This window comes from Mytilus galloprovincialis, chromosome 5, assembly GCF_965363235.1.
Source record: "Mytilus galloprovincialis chromosome 5, xbMytGall1.hap1.1, whole genome shotgun sequence".
NCBI lineage: Eukaryota > Metazoa > Mollusca > Bivalvia > Mytilida > Mytilidae > Mytilus > Mytilus galloprovincialis.
This window is the reverse complement of record NC_134842.1, coordinates 73497313-73520840: the sequence shown is the minus strand read 5'-3', so window position 1 is coordinate 73520840 and position 23528 is coordinate 73497313. Positions and strand designations below refer to the sequence as shown.

Sequence of the window (23528 nt, the reverse complement as noted above, 5' to 3'; positions counted from 1 at the left end):
TTATTTTGGAGTTTTGTATGACGTCCATTATCACTGAACTAGTATACTTTTTTGTTGAGGTGCAAGCTGAAATACGCCTCCAGGTGCGGGAGTTTTTCGCTGCATTGAAGACCCATTGGTGGCCTTCGGTTGTTCAATTCTCTTTGGTCGGGTTGTTTTCTCTGACATATTTCCATTTCTATTCTCAATTATTTAGTATCAAACCACTAAATATGTATGTATGAATGACCAATTCATTTTCTTTTTACATAATATGCTTGACAATTGCATTGTGTGAGAGTAATAACGGTAGCCAAAGTACGCATATAGTTGTTATCAAAAATATAAAATATATAAATATAAATATGTATACAAATATCAAATGAATGCGTGTACCAATGATTATACATAATGGGATGTAGAGATTAATATATAAGAAATGATCATTATAATATAATTTACTTTTACTTGTTTCATTTTTATTCTCCACCCGTAAGTTAGAGTGTTATGATACGTGGACGCTGTGGGTTTACGTTACAGAGGAATAAAAATTGAAAAAAAGGATATCAAATTGTTCTTCTATAGATACCAAAGGGACAACAAACACCATACGTCTAAAACAAACTGACAACAAAATGGCAGAAACTAAAACAAACAACGTTTACAAAACATTGAATAGAAATTTGAGGCTGAGGAACACACACCATATTTAAAAGCAAGGGACACGCTCATGTGCTTCAGAAAAATAGTGATTTGTACATAATTTAGCTTTGTTTACCTTTTTTTCAAATTCAATTTTACTTGTTTACTCAACTGTAGATACTTAGAAAAGATTGGTACAACTAATATGACAACCAGTTTGAAATGTAAATGTTTGCCTCAACGATTTAATAAACGTAACAAATGGCACAGTTAAAGTTGACCACACATAGACCTACTTTATTCCTCACACTTCATACCTTATTCTTTTGATTGGGATCTATATTTGATGTTTTGAGTAACAATTGGACCAATTCGAGCTCTCCACTTCTAGTAGCTTTGTGTAAAACAGTGTTCCCATCCTGAAATAAACAGTTGAAATATATCAAGGTATAGCCAATATTCTATTAAAGAAAAAAATGTCATTACATGTATGTAAATTATTAAACAAATAAAATAAATATTAAACAAAGTTGTGTAACATATAACAGTATAAGTTACGTGTATCGAGTCTGATTAAATGTGAATCCACCTTACTCGAATAATTGAATGCTTATTTTTCTTTGCAAAACAGCCATTGCCTAACGGCAACTGAATTACGCGCCGTGGATAACTTTGAAGTTCTTGTGAGTATTGTACGTCCGTTTCCCTTTGAGGTTTAAAGATTAGTTGAGAGTGGGTACTTAAATGTCGATGTAGGCCAACGATAGTTTTGGTTGACTATAGAACGGTTTAAAATCCTCTTTAGTGGTACAATCCCTACCTTGTATACTTTTTTTAGGTCTATAGTCGTTCTTTCTAATAACAGTTTTACTATTTTGAATCTCTCTTCTTCTGCAGCTATATCAAATGGAGTGCTCCCATCCTAAAACAGAAATGCTACGATGTTCAGAAAAACAAACAGAAAGGGTAGTAACAATGTGCCAATTTAATCTAAGTAATTGTGAAGGCAATAATTCATGTTGATACATCAATAAAATAAGGCTAATGACTTATCATGCTTATTAGAATATATAAAATAAAATCATTTTCACTTGATATGTTTAAGTACATTGTATATCTTTTGAAACAGGTCATTTGTATTGATTTTAGTTTTGAGCTTTAGTGAACAAACATGGTCGACGTGTTTTCAACTCTCATCTATATTGACAACGATTGCCAGTTCCCCAACAGAAGGTGGGTGGTTCTCTTAGTTTACTCCAGCTCTTTCCACCAAATAATACTGGTTGTCATTATGTTATTACTGTCACAAAACGTGGTATTAAACATGTTATTCACCGACAAACCAATGAACACTCATATATTGAAGATATCATTACGGACAGACCTCTACACAGAGGCAATTTAAATTGGATACGATGGAATTTAAGTAGTTTAAAGTATTAAGCAGAAACAAACACATTGCCTTATCTACATCATTTGATACCAGGCGAAAGTTGTTTCATTTGGGAATCAGATCACATCTTCTAATTTTAAATAAGGTAATCATTAAATAAAAAAAACAAACATTTCAAATAGTATTACCAGGTCAAATTAACAAGAAAGTACGATTTGAGAGAACTAACAGTTACTGGAAGCTAGTTAAAAGCCAAACACAATAACTAATAAGAAACCGTACACTGAAGATGATAAAAGAGCATTGTGTAGTCACTGTGATTTAAATACTAACTCGATAACAAATATAAACAGATACTAGTAGAAGAAACTTGATAGTTTAATAGAACCGGAAATGCTTTATGAATACCTGCTCAATTTGTTTTTGAAATAATGGAACTCTTATAATTTAATTTGTTCGTATGAAAAATGTTATTATTTTGACTTTGGTAGATGTACTATATTTTGCCTTGTCAAACTATTTAAACAACCAGTTCATCTGTCACCATTGTACAATTATGAAAAATGACCCACTATGAACTATGTCTATGCAATTGATTACAGAACTAATTTGTGTTATATATTTATAACAAAGACACATTATGTGTTATCTCTTTCATCTTGTAATAGTATTAAAACATTTGACTTTTCTACACTTTACACAAGTATTCCACATTCCAAACTAAAAGACAAATTGAAAGAGTTGGTATTGCTTTGTTTCATAAAAAAAGAATGACCAACGTAGATACAAGTATCTTGTCTTAGGGAGGGATAAATCCTTCTTTGTAAAAGATCACTCTGAGTCAAACAAAAATTCTCTAAAACTGACATTATCAAGATGCTTGATTTTTTTTGATTGACAACATATTTATTACGTTCGGATGATGTGTTTTTCAACAGACTGTCTTAATATAAATTTAATACTTAACAATAAACAATAAACTTGTGGCCAAGAAGTTATGCCACAAGCATGAGGTGTCAATACTTTTATGTACACCAGATCCAGATTTCGACAATAAATGTCTCTTCAGTGATGTTAGGGATCGAAACGGTATAAATATATTTACAATATAACTGGTTTTTTTTTAGATCATGACAAATGAACATTTACAACTAGCAAAGACGTCAATACACAAAAAGTTCCCGATACAGTATGATTTAAGTAATTTATTAATACGAGAGACACATGATGCTACACAAATGCCATGCTTACGAGTGAACCCTCTAGATCAAGCAGATGTAAGAAAACCACAAAGCCAAAACCACGATGCTCGTTAGACATACACATAGTCACGTCCGAACCATAAGGGACTTAATAGTAAGAATACAAATAAAAGTAAAACGGCAAAAGTAATACAATAATACACAACTTCAGCACCTGAAACCAAAACCTCAAGAACATCCTGTATGATTTGTCAGGTTAACAATAAATAAATGCCTGTAAGATCGGGGTACGTTTACATGAACCTTCTGACAATATGGCTCATTAACGTTTTGCTGAGACACCAAAAACATTTTTAAAAGTCTGAAAATCGTATTTTTTAAGAAATTCATACGCCAGACGCGGGTAAATATGATATATCTGTTCCAATTGCCCAAATGAAAATCACGCAGAGAGATCCTTGTCCTGTGCAGTTTATTTTAAACGTTCAGGCTTTTAAATTTTAAATTTTTACACTTTAAGTTGTCAAATAAATTCAGAGGCATTGGCATTCTTTACATATAAGTAAAGGCATGTTTAGCAAACTAGTATTGAACTTTGAAAATGAATGACTTATGATATTTATATTACAGTAACTGTAGTTTTATCTTTACAGTCTTCAATGGGTCTGACATATTATATATTTGTAAATTCCAAACCACAAGGGTTATTCCACTAGTATTAAACTAAGGAGCAATCTATTCCTTTAAATCTTAAACTTTGTAAATATAGATAAGAAAAGTTGAAAGATCCATGATTTGCTTCAAGGCTTCATAATTATATTCATTGAATGTCCTTTTGTATTTAATTATTCTTATAATTATACATTTTCAAACCCGATTTTTTAGATAAAGTAAAAGTATTTTCCCCCAAAGAAGAAAACACTAAGAGAGCAAAACTTCCGTCTTTTTCTTTATCTTTTATTTCCATGATTATTTTTTTAGGTACTTCGGATAAAAAAGACTTATATTTACCTTAAATTGTATTAAATATAATGGAAGTTCAAATTAACATAAGTCATAAACCAAAAAATATGGATTTTTTTTAAATTGTTTACAATTAACCTTGATTTTTTTTCTTTCTTTAAAGTTTATTATATATTTAAAAAAAAGATCAATGTTTATTAAGGCGAACATTTATTTGAAAATGAATCAGATTTAAAAACATCTTAAACTAGGTTAAAAATTGGAAATTTATTTTAATTGAATATAGTTTAAATTCTAGTTCATTTCGATTTTTTTCAGTGCAATGCATAGATTTTATTTCAATTTGAAATTTGATATGCATAAACTATGCATTTAATTTTATATTAAATGGGTGCATTTCAAGCAGTGAGCTTTTTATTTAGAAAATAAATAATTTTCTTTTAATCAGACTCATCAATCATAAAAACACAGATGATTGATCTATGCTGTTTGATATGAAACAAAGAAAAACATTTTTGTTCGGGTTTAAAACACATTTGATCATATATCATGCAATATATCATAATCAGAATCATATCTTCAGTTGGTAGTGAACTTAATTAACTGTGTGCATCTTTTTTTTACAATAATACTACATCTACAGTCATCGAGTTTTCCCATTTCCACACTTTATCAGATAAGTAGTTGTTGTATATACATACGTTAATGAATGATAAATCCTTTTCTTAATTATCAGTGCAATTGAAATGCAAAATAAACCGAAACTAAGAAAACAAATCTTAATAGATTGACTGTCTTTGATTTCTATAAAATCAAAATTATTTGAGTTGAAGTGTGTTATGGTATTTCGAATGTTATCAAAGTGAGATGGTTAGCGCTATAAAACCAGGTTTAATCCACCATTTTCTACATTTGAAAATGTCTGTACCAAGTCAGGAATATGAAGTTCTTGTCCATTCGATTTTGATGTGTTTTGTTTTTGATTTTGCCATGTGATTATGGACTTTCCAAATTGATTTTCCTCTAAGTTCAGTATTTTTGTGATTTTACTTTGGATGACGTTAAGCTTTTTGCATTCTAAAAATTTAGGTATTTTGAAGAGATGTATATAGAATTTATAAGCAACATTATTTTGAAATTGATTTTGATGAAAGATTCAACAATGTTTTACAAGTATCAAAGAAAAACGTCATCTCGTACCTTATTTTCACCGTTTGGATCTATATCTGCTCTTTCTAATAACAATTCAACTATGTCAAGATTTCCACCTCTAGCAGCTGAGTGTAAGAGAGTTTTATTAGGCTAAAATAAAAAAGCTTGTACTGTTCATAGCATGATATGGAAGCTAACAAAAACAATTATATTACATGATAAAATTACAAAAATGTATTTGTCATCATTTCGGGAAGTCAGTGAAATTCAGTCTTTTTTGCTAATCGCAATTTGATTAAAACTGTATTTATAAATTACTTGTATGCATAGTACATTTCCATGGTGATGTGTAATCGTATCCAGTTTTCATTGACAACGGTTGTTTTGTGTGTTTATTTTCCCATCCTCTACCAACAAAAAACCTAATCGCCTTGGTATGGTCATTATTGTACGTGGCGTCTTACTCAAAAAACAAATACACAACAATATCATTGTTAGTTGTATCGTACGTGTAGTATAACAGTTGGTATCATAATGGGCAGATTTGAAGAAAGATGTTACAATCAAGGCAATCGAAATAGGACAAGAAATTGTTCAAGTTGTCAAAATTATATAACAGAAACAGACAAGCTGCTTACATTTACGTCATTTGTGACGGAGTTGAAAGTTGTTTTGTAAGCAATAATATCAAATTTACTTTTTTTAATATGTATTATGATATGTGTAATTAAAATAACATTTTTCTTTCTTTTTATTCCATGTCTCAAACGATTTAGCAATTGTACTACTAAACTAATTTATTCATATTTTTTGGGAGTTATATCAATAAAACATTTTCAGTTTTATTCTTATTTGGTTTAATGAAAGATTTTTCAAAGTTGGACTTTCCTGTAAAGGACGTCATCACATACCTTATTTTCTTTCTTCGGATCTATATCTGCTCTTTCTAATAGCAATTTAACAATGTTGATGAATCCACCTTCAGCAGCTGCGTGTAAGGGAGTGGCACCATACTGAAATTAAAGGTTTACAATGTTCATATTATCATACAGACGTGTAATACAAACTATGTCATACAAATGATTAAAGTACAAAAAACAACATTAGCTAACAATTCAAGAATGATGAATTTCAAAATAGTTTTTCTTAATCGCATTTTTTTCTGAGACTTAATAAACTGTGTATTCGAATCGCATTTAATATAACATAAAGTAGTTTGTTCTATTTGTGTACTCCATTGTCATCCCCAACAAAAACCGACAAAAGCTGTATACTCCAATAGAAAACAAATACACCAACAACATCATGGTAAGTTATCCTACACTCTTTGTATAACTGTTTGTATCATTACGGGCAGATTTCCGAAAATAGGTCTCAGTGCACGAAATAAAAGAGTGTCGAAAGATACACGAGAGATCGATAGACAACGCCACAACGTAAAAAGTAAAAGACAAACAGACAAATGATAGAACAAAATACACGCATCTGGTGCTCATCTTATTACAAACCCAGTCAATAGTCTAATTATGTAGGTCATGTTCGTCAAATGGGTAATGGGATTGTATTTACGATGTAAGGAACATATACGATATGATCTGTGAAACGACTATTCCGTAATGGTCAACCAACTCGTGATGGCGTCAGTAAAATTTACGAAGGGATGATTTCAACTTTAACTTTTGGAACTCTTGGTTTAATAGCTTCCTTGTGTGCCAGAACCATCTATCAAGGAAATCATGTTAAGGTATACTAGCCTGGGAATATCGTATCAATTGGGAGATACTGTATCTGTGTATCCTTTTTGTCTAATTCGATGAGATAAATGTGTTCAACATAGTAACCAAATTCTGAATTATTTAGTAAGAGTATCTTTCTTCCTAAGAAGTTCCTGAATGAAGCCAGCCTCATTATAATAAAAAACGAAGTAGGCAAGAAACGGGCTCAATTGGTTCCCATTGGAATGCCAACAGTCTGTGGAAAACACGTCCTCCAAACGTAACAAATATGTTGTCAAGTGAGAAATTAAGCATCTTGATAATCTTAGTTTCAGAATTTTGTTTTGTTAATTTGATTCAGAGTGATTCTTTACAAAAAGAATGTTGAAGGTTTCTTTCCAACTGATGTATTTAGGCTGACGAAATTAAGGACCTTTGGATAACACATTTCGCAGGGAAGTGTTATTGACAATGTTGAGGTCAACGGTAATAACGTTGCCAGCCGGATTTTAGGTGAATTGTGAACTAGCACAGGTGCAGTCAGGAGGTTTAGATTTGTTGTCAATATTGAAATTTTACAAAACCTGTTTGTTATTCGACATTTTGGTTGCAATTGGTTTGGTATAGGTATAAGACATGATTGGTACAGACTGGTTTTTGGTGGGGTTCGTGTCTTTTATTCTTTAGTTTTCTATGTTGTGTCATGTGCACTATTGTTTGTCTGTTTGTCTTTTTATTTATTATCCATGGCGTTATCAGTTTATTTTAGATTTATGAGTTTGACTGTCCCTTTGCTATCCTTTGTTTCTTTTTTTATAATTTATGCACATACAGATTTAGTTAATAACTTCTGTACATAAGGACTAAGTTAATATATTTTGTACACTCAGCATGCTCATGGTGACATGTATTCGAATCCCTATTCAATTGATAAAGACTGCTAGTTTTCCAGAAAGTCTGTTTTTCTGTCTATTTCCTACAGGTTCATCCTCCAACATTGTCAAACACTTAAAGTATTGATTAAACCAAATACGTACACATAGAAATAATATATCCACAAACCTATACCATTACCAGACATAACAAACAAATACAGACATATGTCTGAATGAATTGTTCCTTGGAGTATAGTAAATAGGCACTCGTTTGCGAAAAACAAAACAGATAATTGAGATCTATAGTGTCCATGAAATCATGCTTCATGATTGTTAGATACAATAATGTACCAACGAGGAACTCAACGGTGAAATCAAAAAGATGAAGTCTGTAAAAACTGACAAAACCAATGGAAAGACCTGACAGTAACTGACATATTCTTGACTTGGTATAGGCAATTTTAAAAGAAAATGTTGACGTTAATGTGGTTTATAGCTCGCTCAAACTCCCATTTACATGACAATTATATATAGTTCCATTAAATTGATAATGTTGCTTGATCAATCAAAACAATCTAAATTGTTTGACGTGACAATAATTGGGATCTAGCAGCATATATAGTATACATACATTATATCAACTATTTGTTTTAGATCATGACAAACACACAGTCACAACTAGCAATGATATCAACACTAAATAAGCGTTTGACGATGATAATTAATAGAACTTCATAATCACATCTTAAAAAATACAGTTTGATTTAAGTAAACTATTGCTACGAGGCACACAAATCAAAGCCCGCTATACAAATGGCATGCGTCCGAGTCAAACCTTTAGATTCAGCACTATCGGGAGTCCAAAAAATATAAAACACAAAAGCTGTATCATCATATACATAGTCATGTCAGGAGTCTTAGGACCTTAAGGGAAATAATAGTAAGAATACAAATATACGGAAAACTGCCAAAGTAATGATATGATACAGTGTCAGAAACAGAAAACATTAACTTAAGACCATTATAGTATTTTGCAGATATGCGTAGTTTGTATAAGCAACATTATATTGGCATTGATTTTAATGAACGATTTAACAAAGTTTGACAATAATGAACAAAACGTCAACTCGTACCTTATTTTCTTTACTTGGATCTATATCTGCTCTTTGTAAAAACAATTTCACTAAGTCGAGATTTCCACCACTGACAGCTAAATGTAGGGGAGTATCACCAACATACTAAAATGAAAAGGTTGCACTGTTCATAGCATCATATGAAAATTAACAAAAACAGTATACCATTGATTACAATACAAAAAATACATTGGCCAACATTTCGAGAAGTTGATGAATTTCAAACCGTTTTTTGTTTATCGCAATTTTGTTTAAACTGTAAATGTGATTTATGTTAATAGCTTGTGTTCATAAAACATTTTCATTTTCACTAAATCCCGTTTACATTGACAATGGTTGCCTGTTTTGCAGAAGTTCGGTTGTTCTGTCGTATAAACAAACATTGTCATACAAATGATTATAGAGTACAAAAACAAAACATTAGCCAAAAGTTCAACATAATAAAAAGAATTCCAAAACCGTTTTTAGTAAATAACTTGTGTCCATATATCATGTTCTTGGTGATGTAAATTTAAGTTCCTTTTAAGTTGACAAATATTTCCAGTGTTCCATAAAGTCGGTTGTTCTGTCTGTTAACGCCACCCTCTCCATCAACAAAAACTGGTCGGCATGGTATAATCAATATTACTGAGCGAAGCTTTATACTCCAACAAACAAATACACGAACATGTCATGGTAAGTTGAATCACACTCAAATTATAACAGTTGATATAATTACGACCAGATTTCCAGATTACATGGATTATACACACACAAAAGTTAAAATTAGCCTTAAAATGCTTTAATTCCAAAATGGAGAATAAAGCCATTTTTTATACACAACCCGATGCAAATGTAGAAGGAAATGCTTACATGGAATCTATATATCCTTACAAATACACACACGTTACAAAAAGTTCGTTAATAACACCCTTGCAGATTTCGAAAAAGAGCAGGTTAATGGCGCTATAAGGCAGTACTCGAAAAGTGGAAAGGGATTAATATAAGTTGCAAAACTTGTTTCCCTATCCACTATAAATAAATATGTTTTTTTTTTCACTCTTATTGATTCTTTATTGAATATATTGCTTTTTAACAATTAAACTTGGTGTACAGCATTTGATCAAGTTACCCTGTTAAATTACCATTGAATACCCAGGGATAATATTCAGTAAAATTAACTAATAAAAAACATTGGTTTAATTATCTTAACACATTGAACTATTATTATAGTTGTTTCAAATAGTCTTTGCTATTTCACAAAAAAAGTATTTTCATATATATTCATAAAAAGATATCTCCACATTCATTTTTTTACGAAAATTGATCATTCATCCGGAATTACTTTTTAGGTTCTTTTATTATATAATCAGAAGCGAAAAACGGTCAATGACCTCGCACCACTTTTCGTATGTTTAAACAAAATACAAAAAAATCGTGTTATTGCATTGAAAACATTAGTTTGTGTTCGGTTTTTTTCGAGAGCAGTCCGGCCTTTCTCGAGTGGGTTTGTGTTTTTTCGAGTATTTATACAAATTTCCTACAGCTTAAAATGTTATGTGTTAGTGTATTTATGTTTAAAACAATAAACAATAACCAAATGTTCAAAACTAGATGGTACTCAACACTTTGACTGAAATTAATTTTGCTTGTTTAAATTTCATTAAATTTTGACAAAATATTTTTCTTTGAGGCTTTGACAAGAATATCAAAATTACAAACAAAATTGAACCTGACTCTGGTCGAATACATAGCAGTTTGAAAAAAAACTAATTTTGATAATTGAGAAGCTTCATATTTTCTAAACAATAAAACGTGACTAAAAAGTTCAGCTGGCTTCACAGAGTTATCTCCATGTAGTGTTATGTACCAATATCGTAGAGTGATTGTATCGGACACAAATTAAGGCTTAGAAATAAGAACGTCTACTTGCAATGATACTTGTATTGGAACCCTGAATAGCTAACGTCACAACAACGGAGAGCGGTAGCGGGAACACCTCAAGTGCAATTCTTAACATTCTTGGGGCCAGCAAATGAATTTAATTACAATAAAATGAAAATAAATTATGAAAACTTCACTTTGAATTACTGTCTCTGAAAAATATAAAACTTTAAATATCTTTGACTGTCTTTGATAATGAGCACGAACAAAATAAAAGTATTTATGTAGTAAAGCACGAACAGTTAACAGTCCATAAAACTATACGATAGTCTCATTTGGTCCACATTTCTATCTTTTCCTTTGCATCCGTCTTCATCGTCTGGCGAGTAGTATTTCATCACACGTTAGGACATCATAACTTGGTTGATTGTAAGTCAAATAAAACATGCATGAAATGTCATAAGCGTCATCACTCTGATAAATATAAAACTTTAAATATCTTTAATTGTCTTTGTTAATGAGCACGAATAAAATAAAATTATTTCTATAATAAAGCACGAACAGTTACAGTCCATATAATTATACGATAGTCTCATTTGGTCCACATTTGTATCTTGTCCTTTGCATCGGTCTTCGCTCGTCAGTCGGATAATATTTCATCACACGTTAGAACATCATAACTTGGTTGATTGTAAATCAAATAAAAAAAGTCATATGCGTCATCACACGAGTTTATGTAAGGATAATGCAAAATTAGATACAGAAGACAGTGTGAACGTAAGTACCATTCAACACAGCGCGAAGGAAACGGACACAATTTTACATTCACAGACAACCACGAATTTCATGCTCAAAACCGCAATCAATCCTGTAAGTTCAGGAGTACAATCTTTAGATGCCAACATTCTTTTTGATGAGGGCGCACAGAGGTCGTTCATCAAAGACTTAGCCGCCAAATTGCAGTGATCAATAACTTGCACAGAAAGTTTAAATTTATCTGGGTTCGGGGACAGCGCAGAAAGTACGAAAATTATACACTTAAAAACTGCAACTATTTATTTGCTCATCGACGAAGGAAAATTGCCGATCAGAGTATTGATCGTACCGGAAATCGCCGCACCACTCAAAAACTTACATCCGCAAAGCTGCTCAATTATCGTACTTATCCGGGATTAAACTCGCACATCCAGTAATCGCGAACGACAATTTCCAAGTCTCAGTACTCGTAGGAGCCGACTACTATTGATCAATTATAGAAAACCATATCATTAGAGGTGAGGGACCTACTGCCGTGAAATTAAAAATAAGTTATTTACTGTCAGGACCACTTCACGGTACACCAAGTTACAATGGCCAGCCAACATATATGATGAATGTAATGACATCAAGAAAGACAGAAGAATGCGACCTGGAGAAGTTTTGGAAGTTAGAAACACTTGGAATTGAACAAATAGATGAGAAGGAAACATGGAACAAGAAATTAAGAGAAGTATATGAGAAGACATGTATCAGTTACCATGACAACATATATTTTACTACATTATCCTGGTTACGGCACCAATATCGTAGAGTGATTGTATCGGACACAAATTAAGGCTTAGAAATGAGAACGTCTACCTGCAATGATACTTGCATTGGAACCCTGAATAACTAAGGTCACAACAACGGCGACGTCGTGTGCAATAGAGAGCGGTAGCGGGAACAACTCAAGTGCAATTCTTAACAACCACCTTAAGTACTTTTCAAGGATTGAAACACATGCATTCGTCAGTTTGATAATTATGTATTAACACTTATATGTTGTTATATACATGTTCATTCATTTGTATATATTGCTGTTTGTCATATCTTATAAGTTGCATGCAGAGTATATATGTAAGACCCAGATTCACGTCCGGTCTCTAATCGACGTCCGTCCCTCAAACCGCCGTCCAAATCATGCATCACAAAAAGATATCCTCAAATCGACAGCCAATGTTATTCCTATCCAATCGACGTCCAATTTTTGGTTTCACTGAACGACGTCCATTTTTTTACTTCTCTAATTGACGTTCATTTTTTAGCTTCTCTAATCTACGTCGGTTTTGGACACAGAATACAAAATCCAACTGAACCGATAATAGCTTAATTTTTTTTAACAAAGAAGCGGTATCATTGCTTATGAGACAACTCTTCACAAGAGAACAATTGATATAGGCCACCGATCGGCCTTCGAAAATGAAAAACGCCCATACTGTATAGTCAGCTATAAGAAGCCTCAAAGTGACAAATGTAAAACAATTCAGACGAGAAAATAACGACATAGTTGATGTACAAAATAATGCACGAAAAACAAAAATGCAACAACGACAACCACTAAATTACATTCTTCTGACTTGGAACAGGCACTTACATACATAATGTGGCGAGCACATACATTTATAATTGTACGGGGTTAAACATGTTAGCATGTTTCAATCCCTCTTTCTAACAAGTTAGAATTGTGATGTCACAGTACAACATAAGAACGAACTATAAAAACCAGTTGACACTTTTAAACATATTATGTGTCACAGATATAAAAATCTATTTTTTAATGCATTACCTACTAGTATGTCAACAAGTTGTGTAAGTTTTAAATTTTGGAGATTTAAACTACATTAAAATTAGGTAATGTGATATGATTTCCAATAGGACAGGACAACTATTCATAAGAGTTCAAATAAAATGATTGTGAGAAATTATAGGCAACCGTACGGTTTTCAACAATAATTTGAACCCATATCTGTATATTGTCTATTGTTGCAGACTGAAAAATGCTCTCTAGATGTCGTTTTTTTTTTGTAGTTGGGTTGTTTTCTCATTGACTAACACTGATATGCATGATGCATGTATTTTTTTAATATATAAATATGAATGACACACTACAATATAGATCGATTGGATCAATATTTTAGAAAGATAAACATTAATATATATATAATACTATTTCGGGTTTAAAAAATCTTTGAAGGAAGTATGTATAAATACTTGAAATTTGTTTGTCATAAGAACCCTACAAAACATGAACATGTATCAGTGTAAGTCCAGTAATTAATCATTTATTGATATTTGACATCGATTTGAGAAGACTATACAATCAATCGAACGTCGTTTTGGCAATGCATGACATCAAGTTGGACGTCGATTAGAGTAACAAAATATTGGACGTCGACTTGAGAACGTGACATCAGATTTGGATGTCGATTTGAGGAACAGACGTCGATTAGAAACTGGACGCCGATCTGAGTCTAACATATATTCGTGATGTACTTATCATAGATAATTCGGATTGAGACATCCATACATATAGTGTGCTAAGCTGATGAACTAATAATGTCATTGTTAATTATTTATGGGATTTAATTTTAATTTTATTGTCAATGGGAATAGAAATGGAGCGGGTTAGGTATGTGTGGTTTTTTTTTAAATTTCATTCAAGGATTTTTATGTGTTCGTGGAGGGATTAGGTAGGAGGAAAGGTCTCCTTTAGTATAATATGTTTTATCACATAGCATTTTTCTGAATCCTCACTGTTGTCTAGATTTTGACCACAAGGTCTTAAAAAACCCCTGCTTCTACATAAATAAATACAGTTCATTTTTTTTTATAAAAATAGAAATTTGTGTTTAACATGAATGTGAAAGTTAACTCATAATATGCACTACAAACTGCTTCATAAAACATATTTCAGGAATTCCAATTAGCAAAACAACTATTCAAATACTCCGTTGCTTGAAGCTTTAATTCTAATCCATTATTGCAACGTTTTAAACATACAAGTAGAAAACTTTTATCTAAATTATACATTCAAAACATTTAGATTTTCTTCGGACTAAGTCTTAATGATAAAATAAATATAAAATTGAGTTCGTTGAAGACTAATAAGGCCACCACGTGGCGGATCCAGTCAGTTTAAAAAGGTGTAGTCAACCCAAGATAAAAAGGGGGTTCCAGTCATATGTTTCCATTCAAAAACATTGATCGTTAAAAAGGGGGGTTCCAGCTCTAGGACCCCATCCCCTTGGATTACCCAACAAGGTGGGTTCCTACATATGCAACATATATTTTTTTTATGCTAAGCGTATCCGGTCGTCGTATTTTTAATCCAAACTCGTATATGCCTCAGTATGTTTGACTATGAATGTTTGTAAACACTGATTGCAGAGCCACCACGAAAGGTTTCGATAAGTCTCCATTCTCGCGTTACCGACACAAGGACTCTTTAAATATCACTGGTTTTCCAATGCTATGATAATGCTGCAGTCTAGGTTTTGCCGATATATTAATAATCAGCGAGTCTTTTTTACATGTATCAGCATGGCGTATTATATCCTGTACAGGCGTTAAACTATGCATCATATACTAAAAAAAATATATTTTAGTACGCTTCAGAATATTTTTACATTTGTCAAATGAAGATTGCCAAGTAACATAGTGAGTGTTTAAGAAAAAAAGATGTGGTATGATTGCCAATGAGACAACTCTCCACAAGAGACCAAATGACAAAGACGTTAACAATTGTGGGTCACCGTACGGCCTTCAACAATGAGAAAAGCCAACACCACATAGTCAGCTATAAAGGTCATATATTATTGGAGAAATCACATATGTCCGTTGCCGTGGACGATATACTCATTGTCTTAACCTAAAAAAAAACTGCATATTTTCTGCATTAAGAACACACTCACGTATATGAAGTCATTTTAGTATTTAATATGCACTAACATAACGTATCAACTGAGATATGTACACATCATACGAAGGGGTGAAGGGTATGTTACCTTTTCATTTTTTCAACTTGGTGCCAAAGTTTTTAATTTTTTTCTTCAAAATATTTTTCAAGTGAGTCTATCCTACCTAGACCAACCAGTAGTGTGGTTTATGTTTGTTATGGTCAGTCTGTCTTAATGTGACCAGGGGATCTCAAATTGTGACTGAGAGAATGAATTGGCTTTCATTCATAGTCACTACGATGGCCGTTCTTTCGTTTGGGGAATGGGTGTTCTGACTCGCCAACATACTATTTATCACATTTACACTGAAGATGATAAAACACCATTGTGTAGTCACTGGGATTTAAATACTAACTCGATAACAAATATAAACAGATACTAGTAGAAGAAACTTGATAGTTTAATATAACCGGAAATGCTTTATGAATGCCTGCTCAAATTTTCTTTTTGAAATAATTTAACTTGTTCGTATGAAAAATGTTTTGATTCTGACTTTGGTAGATGTACCTTTTTTTGCCTTGAACTATGTCTTTGCAATTGATTACAGAACTAATTTGTGTTATATATTTATATCAAAGACACATTATGTGTTATCTCTTTCATCTTGTAATAGTATTAAAACATTTGACTTTTCTACACTTTACACAAGTATTCCATATTCTAAACTAAAAGACAAATTAAAAGAGTTGGTATTGCTTTGTTTCATAAAAAATGAACGACCAAATTGAACGTAGATACAAGTATCTTTTCTTAGGGAGGGATACATCCTTCTGTGTGGCCCTCTCAGGAAGAAATGGTATCGGATATGTTCCTTACGTCATTACTACAGTCTCCTTCCCTTTCATGAATGTGACCTACCGAATTAGACTGTTTACCGGATTTGTTATCACATAAGCAACATGACGGGTGCCACATGTGGAGCACGATCTGCTTACTCTTCCTGATCACCTGAGATTGTTCTAGATTTTGGTGGGATCGTGTTGCTTATTCTTTAGGGTTCTATGTTGTGTCATGTGTACTATTGTTTGTCTGTTTGTCTTTTTCATTTTTAGCAATGGCGTTGTCAGTTTATATCAATACCAAAATTTATGATAAAAGAGATGATTTTTCATTTCCTATCGTTACTAACAAATTTGTATATGCTGATGTTCCCTTGTCACCATCTTATGGTTTTATACATCTCAACTTATGAGATTCGCTCGTGTATATAACAACGTATTAGATTTAAACGAGATACATTTGTTTTTTTACTGAATAAATTATTACACCAGGGTTTTCCATATCACAAGCTAGTAAAAACATTTAGTAAATTTTATCTTCGGGACAAAGATATCATTCGTAAATATAATTCAACATGCAGACATCTTATACGTTCAAGTATATGCCATCTAATTTTTAATGGTTATATTCTTTACTGAGCTAAAACAATGTCGGCATTCACCTCAAAGCTAACAAAATCTTAAACAGACTTAGTAAGAAGGGATATAGTTACGGTACTGTTGTCAGGACATTAAAGATTGAATATTTTGGCTTTAAAATTGATTCACTTTGGGTCTTTGCATCGGAAATAAACACATCTATCATGAAACCAGTTGTTGGCATGATACGGGTTATGTTCTTCTCACATATTTTATGATAGTATAGTGCTAAACTTGATTTTATATGCCTATGATCAAGACATAGTCTTTCAATCAGTTTAATTGAGATCTGGAACGGGCATGTAACTTAACTGCTAGGAGTGCTTTGTAAATTTATGTATCATCGTCATTTTCTTTAGTTTCTTTTGTAACTTATTCTGACATCGGACTCGGACTTCTTCTGAACAGTGTGTTCCTGTGCGTATTGTTGTGTGTTTGTTTTTGATATATGGGCTGGATCAATAAGGTGAGGGTTGAGATCTAAAAAAAACATGTTTAACCCCGCCGTATGTTTGCGCCTGTCCCCAGTCAGGAGCCTCTGGCCTTTTTTAGTTTGGTATGATTCTTAATTTTAGTTTCTTGTTTTTATTACGGAGTTTTGTATGACGTCCATTATCACTGAACTAGTATACTTTTTTTTGAGGGGCAAGCTGAAACACGCCTCCAGGTGCGGGAGTTTTTCGCTGCATTGAAGACCCATTGGTGGCCTTCATTTTTTTTTACATAATATGCTTGACAATTGCATTGTGTGAGAGTAATAACGGTAGCCAAAGTACGCATATAGTTGTTATCAAAAATATAAAATATATAAATATAAATATGTATACAAATATCAAATGAATGCGTGTACCAATGATTATACATAATGGGATGTAGAGATTAATATATAAGAAATGATCATTATAATATAATTTACTTTTACTTTTTTTCATTTTTATTCTCCACCCGTAAGTTAGAGTGTTATGATACGTGGACGCTGTGGGTTTACGTTACAGAGGAATAAAAATTGAAAAAAAGGATATCAAATTGTTCTTCTATAGATACCAAAGGGACAACAAACACCATAAGTCTAAAACAAACTGACAACAAAATGGCAGAAACAAAAACAAACAACGTTTACAAAACATTGAATAGAAATTTGAGGCTGAGGAACACACACCATATTTAAAAGCCAGGGACACGCTCATGTGCTTCAGAAAAATAGTGATTTGTACATAATTTAGCTTTAATTACCTTTTTTTCAAATTCAATTTCACTTGTTTACTCAACTGTAGATACTTAGAAAAGATTGGTACAACTAATATGACAACCAGTTTGAAATATAAATGTTTGCCTCAACGATTTAATAAACGTAACAAATGGCACAGTTAAAGTTGACCACACATAGACCTACTTTATTCCTCACACTTCATACCTTATTCTTTTGATTGGGATCTATATTTGATGTTTTGAGTAACAATTGGACCAATTCGAGCTCTCCACTTCTAGTAGCTTTGTGTAAAACAGTGTTTCCATCCTGAAATAAACAGTTGAAATATATCAAGTTATAGCCAATATTCTGTTAAAGAAAAAAAATGTCATTACATGTATGCAAATTATTAAACAAATAAAATAAATATCAAACAAAGTTGTGTAACATATAAGTTACGTGTAAACGTTAATGTTGTCAATAACTTGAGTATCGGGACTGATTAAATTTGAATCCACCTTACTCGAATAATTGAATGCTTATTTTTCTTTGCAAAACAGCCATTGCCTAACGGCAACTGAATTACGCGCCGTGGATAACTTTGAAGTTCTTGTGAGTATTGTACGTCTGTTTCCCTTTGAGGTTTAAAGATTAGTTGAGAGTGGGTACTTAAATGTCGATGTAGGCCAACGATAGTTTTGGTTGACTATACAACGGTTGAAAATACTCTTTAGTGGTACAATCCCTACCTTGTATACTTTTTTTAGGTCTATAGTCGTTCTTTCTAATAACAGTTTTACTATTTTGAATATTTCTTTTTCTGCAGCTATATCAAATGGAGTGTTCCCATCCTAAAACAGAAATGCTACGATGTTCAGAAAAACAAACAGAAAAAGTAGTAACAATGTGCCAATTTAATCTAAGTAATTGTGAAGGCTATAATTCATGTTGATACATCAATAAAATAAGGCTAATGACTTATTAGAATATATAAAATAAAATCATTTTCACTTGACATGTTTAAGTACATTGTATATCTTTTGAAACAGGTCATTTGTATTGATTTTAGTTTTGAGCTTTAGTGAACAAACATGGTCATGGTGACGTGTTTTCAACTCTGATCTATATTGACAAAGATTGCCAGTTCCCCAACAGAAGGTCGGTGGTTCTCTTAGTTTACTCCAGCTCTTTCCACCAAATAATACTGGTTGTCATTATGTTATTACTGTCACAAAACGTGGTATTAAACATGTTATTCACCAACAAACCATTGAACACTCATATATTGAAGATATCATTACGGGCAGACCTCTACACAGAGTTATGAGTGAAGGCAATTTAAATTGGATACGATGAAAATTAAGTAGTCAAAAGTATTAAGCAGAAACAAACACATTGCCTTATCTACATCATTTGATACCAGGTGAAAGTTGTTTCATTGGGAATCAGATCACATCTTCTAATTTTAAATAAGGTAAACATTAAATAAAAAAACAAACATTTCAAAAAGTATTACCAGGTCAAATTAACAAGAAAGTACGATTTGAGAGAACTAGCAGTTACTGGAAGCTAGTTAAAAGCCAAACACAATAACTAATAAGAAACCGTACACTGAATATGATAAAAGAGCATTGTGTAGTCACTGTGATTTAAATACTAACTCGATAACAAATATAAACAGATACTAGTAGAAGAAACTTGATAGTTTAATATAACCGGAAATGCTTTATGAATACCTGTTCAAATTTTTTTTTTGAAATAATGGGACTCTTATAATTTAATTTTTTCGTATGAAAAATGTTATGATTTTGACTTTGGTAGATGTACGATATTTTGCCTTGTCAAACTATTTAAACGACCAGTTCATCTGTCACCATTGTACAATTATGAAAAATGACCCACTATAAACTATGTCTATGCAATTGATTACAGAACTAATTTGTGTTATATATTTATAACAAAGACACATTATGTGTTATCTCTTTCATCTTGTAATAGTATTAAAACATTTGACTTTTCTACACTTTACACAAGTATTCCACATTCCAAACTAAAAGACAAATTGAAAGAGTTGGTATTGCTTTGTTTCATAAAAAAAGAATGGCCAACGTAGATATAAGTATCTTGTCTTAGGGAGGGATAAATTCTTCTTTGTAAAAGATCACTCTGAGTCAAACAAAAATTCTCTGAAACTGACATTATCAAGATGCTTGATTTTTTTTGATTGACAACATATTTATTACGTTCGGAGGACGTGTTTTTCAACAGACTGTCTTAATATAAATTTAATACTTAACAGTAAACAATAAACTTGTGGCCAAGAAGTTATGCCACAAACATGAGGTGTCAATACTTTTATGTACACCAGATCCGGATTTCGACAATAAATGTCTCTTCAGTGATGTTAGGGATCGAAACGGTATATATATTTGTGTTATATATATTGTTGAGTTAGATTGCTGACAAATAATAAATACATTGTGTATGAAAATAATAATATGACATCTACACACGCTTAAAAAACACGTGTCTCATGTCTATCTCTAGATTCACCTTCCGTGACAAGGTAACACTACGACTATTGAAGTTATATTTTTATATAGCGGATGTGGTCGAGTGGTCTAGAGCGCTGGATATGAGGCTAAGCGATTGGTGCTGTAGTGTATCAAAGGTGTGAGTTCGAATCCAATCGCTTAGCCTCATGTCCAGCGCTCTAGACCACTCGACCACATCCGCTATATAAAAATATAACTTCAATAGTCGTAGTGTTACCTTGTCACGGAAGGTGAATCTAGAGATAGACATGCGACACGTGTTTTTTAAGCGTGTGTAGATGTTATATTATATATATATATATATATATATATATATTTACAATATAACTGGTTTTTTTTAGATCATGACAAATGTACAGTTACAACTAGCAAAGACGTCAATACACAAAAAGTTCCCGATACAGTATGATTTAAGTAAATTATAAATACGAGAGACACATGACGCTACACAAAGGTCATGCTTACGAGTTAACCCTCTAGATCAAGCAGAATTGAGAAAACCACAAAGCCAAAACCACGATGCTCGTTAGACATATACATAGTCACGTCAGAACCATAAGGGACTTAATAGTAAGAATACAAATAAAAGTAAAACGGCAAAAGTAATACAATAATACACAACTTCAGCACCTGAAACCAAAACCTCAAGAACATCCTGTATGATTTGTCAGGTTGATACTAAATAAATGCCTGTAAGATCGGGGTACGTTTACATGAACCTTCTGACAATATGGCTCATTACCGTTTTGCTGAGACACCAAAAACATTTTTAAAAGTCTGAAAATCGTATTTTTTAAGAAATTCATACGCCAGACGCGAGTAAATATGATATATATGTTCCAATTGCCCAAATCAAAATCACGCAAAGAGATCCTTGTCCTGTGCAGTTTATTTCAAACGTTCAGGCTTTTTTGTATGTCTTAAATTTTTACACTTTAAGTTGTCAAATAAATTCAGAGGCATTGGCATTCTTTACATATAAGAAAAGGCATGTTTAGCAAACTAGTATTGAACTTTGAAAATGAATGACTTATGATATTTAGATTACAGTAACTGTAGTTTTATCTTTACAGTCTTCAATGGGTCTGACATATTATATATTTGTAAATTCCAAACCACAAGGGTTATTCCACTAGTATTAAACTGAGGAGCAATATATTCCTTTAAATCTTAAACTTTGTAAATATGAATAAGAAAAGTTGAAAGATCCATGATTTGCTTCAAGGCTTCATAATTATATTCATTGAATGTCCTTTTGTATTTAATTTTTCTTATAATTATACATTTTCAAACCCGATTTTTTAGTTAAAGTAAAAGTATTTTCCCCAAAAGAAGAAAACACTAAGAGAGCAAAACTTCCGTCTTTTTCTTTATTTTTTATTTCCATGATTATTTTTGTAGGTACTTCGGATAAAAAAGACTTATATTTACCTTAAATCGTATTATATCTAATGGAGGTTCAAATTAACATAAGTCATAAACCAAAAAAATATGATTTTTTTTTAAATTGTTTACAATTAACCTTGAAATTTTTTCTTACTTTAAAGTTTATTATATATTTAAAAAAAAAAGATCAATGTTTATTAAGGCGAACATTTATTTGAAAATGAATCAGATTTAAAAACATCTTAAACTAGGTTAAAAATTGGAAATTTATTTTAATTGAATATAGTTTAAATTCTAGTTCAATTCGATTTTTTTCAGTGCAATGCATAGATTTTATTTCAATTTGAAATTTGACATGCATAAACTATGCATTTAATTTTATATTAAATGCACCATTTCAAGCAGTGAGCTTTTTATTTAGAAAATAAATAATTTTCTTTTAATCAGACTCATCAATCATAAAAACACAGATGATTGATCTATGCTGTTTGATATGAAACAAAGAAAAACATTTTTGTTCGGGTTTAAAACACATTTGATCATATATCATGCAATATATCATAATCGGAATCATATCTTCAGTTGGTAGTGAACTTAATTAACTGTGTGCATCTTTTTTTTACAATAATACTACATCTACAGTCATCGAGTTTTCCCATTTCCACACTTTATCAGATAAGTAGTTGTTGTATATACATACGTTAATGAATGATAAATCCTTGTCTTAATTATCTGTGCAATTGAAATGCAAAATAAACCGAAACTAAGAAAACAAATCTTAATAGATTGACTGTCTTTGATTTCTATAAAATCAAAATTATTTGAGTTGAAGTGTGTTTTGGTATTTTGAATGTCATCAACGTGAGATGGTTAGCGCTATAAAACCAGGTTTAATCAACCATTTTCTACATTTGAAAATGTCTGTACCAAGTCAGGAATATGAAGTTCTTGTCCATTCGATTTTGATGTGTTTTTTTTTTATTTTGCCATGTGATAATGGACTTTCCAAATTGATTTTCCTCTAAGTTCAGTATTTTTGAGATTTTACTTTGGATGACGTTAAGCTTTTTGCATTCTGAAAATTTAGGTATTTTGAAGAGATGTATATAGAATTTATAAGCAACATTATTTTGAAATTGATTTTGATGAAATATTCAACAATGTTTTACAAGTATGAAAGAAAAACGTCCACTCGTACCTTATTTTCATCGTTTGGATCTATATCTGCTCTTTCTAATAACAATTCAACCATGTCAAGATTTCCACCTCTAGCAGCTGAGTGTAAGAGAGTTTTATTAGACTAAAATAA

The 23528-nt window shown here is 31.8% G+C and overlaps 1 protein-coding gene across 1 annotated transcript; it reads right to left on the bottom strand.

The window, feature by feature from the left end:
• Positions 1–912: 912 nt before the first annotated feature.
• Positions 913–19576, bottom strand: LOC143074140 (uncharacterized). Its single transcript, XM_076249688.1, has 8 exons — positions 19547–19576; positions 19028–19129; positions 18504–18605; positions 9055–9159; positions 6243–6344; positions 5380–5481; positions 1442–1543; positions 913–1040 (listed from the first exon to the last, which is right to left on the bottom strand). Exons 1-8 carry the CDS (start codon positions 19574–19576, stop codon positions 933–935), a joined length of 753 nt encoding a protein of 250 aa, XP_076105803.1. The 3' UTR covers positions 913–932.
• Positions 19577–23528: the final 3952 nt, after the last annotated feature.

Coding starts and splice junctions, on each gene's coding strand:
- LOC143074140 (XM_076249688.1), bottom strand. CDS start 19,576: ATGATATCTTCAATATATGAGTGTTCAATG. Junction 6,345..9,054: donor ATCCAAGTAAAGAAAATAAG/GTACGAGTTGAC, acceptor CTTTAATTTCAG/TATGGTGCCACTCCCTTACA. Junction 5,482..6,242: donor ATCCGAAGAAAGAAAATAAG/GTATGTGATGAC, acceptor TTTTTATTTTAG/CCTAATAAAACTCTCTTACA.